The sequence below is a fragment of the Myotis brandtii genome, unplaced genomic scaffold, assembly GCF_000412655.1.
Source record: "Myotis brandtii unplaced genomic scaffold, ASM41265v1 scaffold297, whole genome shotgun sequence".
NCBI lineage: Eukaryota > Metazoa > Chordata > Mammalia > Chiroptera > Vespertilionidae > Myotis > Myotis brandtii.
The window spans coordinates 498,588-500,791 of NW_005361351.1; the positions used below are offsets into that span (position 1 = coordinate 498,588).

The 2,204-nt window shown below is 38.6% G+C and overlaps 1 protein-coding gene across 4 annotated transcripts in view; it reads right to left on the reverse strand.

Annotated features, from left to right (window-relative positions):
• FBXO18 (F-box protein, helicase, 18) overlaps positions 1-2,204 on the reverse strand; it is a 54,198-nt gene that overhangs the window by 32,176 nt on the left and 19,818 nt on the right. For all 4 annotated transcript variants that reach the window (XM_005869502.2, XM_014542292.1, XM_005869501.2 and 1 more), the window contains one exon: positions 568-736. In XM_005869502.2, coding sequence (XP_005869564.1) covers positions 568-736 — 169 coding nt within the window. The remainder of the gene's footprint in view (positions 1-567; positions 737-2,204) is intronic.

The window sequence follows — 2,204 nt, forward strand, 5'->3', positions numbered from 1 at the left end:
AAATTTTTGTGCACCGGGCCTCTAGTTCACATATATTAACCCAGAAGATGAAGTAGCTCATGGCAGATACTACTACTTTAAGATGCAGACCAAACTCCAAGAGGCCCCTAAGTAGGGAAACTCAAAGTTCCTTGAAGCCTTCATATCCAAGGGAATGCTGATTCAGAGGCCTCAAGAGACCTGGGCCAACTGCACCTCAGCTTAGTCTTCTACCTCTTGCCCAGTTCCAAGGAAACCCTAAAACTGACCAATCATACTGCTAATATTCTGAACTCTAGACAAGTCATCCTGACTTTCTGTGCTTCAGTTCCAGAGAAATGAGAGCAATCCTTAGACATTACTTGTAAACAGTGGGGCAATCCTTAGACATTACTTGTAAACAGTGTATTTTTATCAGGTAAAAGTATAAATCACTACATCTATCTTTCTATTTCCTGTCTATAAATGGAGATAAAAGCATTCAATTTTCTTAGTGCCATTATGGTGTAAGTCCATATGTGATCATGATAATTGCAACATGAAAACAGTAATTAGACATAATAATAATGGTGGCAACACAATACTTACTGCCGCCCAACCTGTCTATACGCCATGGAGTGAAAGGTTTTGCAGGTGACATTGCTGGGGAAGACTCGCTCGGCCTGCTTTGCGATGCTCTTGTTAAATGTTACATAAAGAAACTTGCTCCCAGACCACTTTTCAGCATACTTGACCAAGGTAGATGTCTTCCCAGTGCCTAGGGAAGCCAAAAGGAAAGGAAATGACCCTCTGTCCAGAAAAAAATGTTCCAAAGAATGCCTTAATCAAGTTTTATCCACATTTATCTCGCCTCTTGCTTAAGACTAGACAGTGACAAGTTTTCCAATACTGATAAAAATAAACAACGGTATAGTGAAAAGAACAGCAGATTCTAAGCCAGATTAACCTGTGTTGGAATCATGGCTCTGTTAGTTGAGTAGCGAAGTGCAAGCCACTTGGTCTCAATGAACTTCAGTGTGCTTCTCAGCCATGAATGAGTAACAGTAGAGTCAGGCAGGATAAAGATAATCAAAATAACAGCAGAATGCAATAAATGGTAACTATGCCTGGCCTAGGACTCATTAATGCTTCAATGGCAAGAGCATATAAATGAGATTCATTCTGAACTCTCTTGTCTGCCCTACCTCTCTACCAGTCATTCAATCATTCAGTTAGTCAACTGTCATTCATTTAAAAAGTATTTATTTGAGTAGAGTACCTACTATATGTTCATTTACAGTTATATGCTAAGTACTAGGAATACATTAAAAAACATGAAGCAAGGTTCCTACAATATAATCTAGTTGGAAATAAAATACCAATACAGTTGAAACAATTAGAACAAAACAAGAGTATAATGATAACACAGTAAAGTGAAAAAGAATATGGATTTGGAAACAAAATAAATCTCACCTGTCAAAAAAGAAAAGAAAAATAGTACCCCATTTCCAACCTTATAGGGCTATTTTGAAGATGAATGACACAGTGTAGTATTTATAAAGTGTGCGTGTTGGCTATTCCTACTATATAATCAGGTACCAAACAGTTAATAAGTATAATTAGCTATAGGTAAGAGTTCAGAGATCATATAGGACTCAAATGACTAAAGAAGCCTCCATTAAGAAGAATCAGAAATGATGGGAGTCAATACAGCAAAGAATAAGGGGAGGGAGGGGGTGAAGGCAAGGAAGAGGAAAAGGGCTGGTTTTTAGAAAGAGATGCAGCTTTTACTAGGTGTACCGGTTAATAATGCGGATTTTTTTCAATAGACGAAGTTACACATATGTTGATATATATGTGATTTGATATGTATGCTATTTTGTTGTATTGACAACAAGCTTCAAAACTTCATATGTCAAATTTTCTAAAGGTGTTAACATCATAGATATTTTTACGCTAAAATGTCAAATTTTGTGCCAAAAAAGAGCATTTGTGGGAAGTTTTAATTCATTACTTTATTTTGAAGAAAAGTACTGCTGAAAGTTATCGTATACTTTGGGAAGCTTATGGTGAACACTAGTGGCCCAGTGCACAAAATTTGCGCATGGGGATGGGTTGTCCCTCAGCCCGGCCTGCACCCTCTCCAATCTGGGACATCCCTCTCACAATCCGGGACCACTGGCTCCTAACCGCTCACCTGCCTGCCTGCCTGATTGCCCCTAACCACTCTGCCTGCTGGCCTGCTA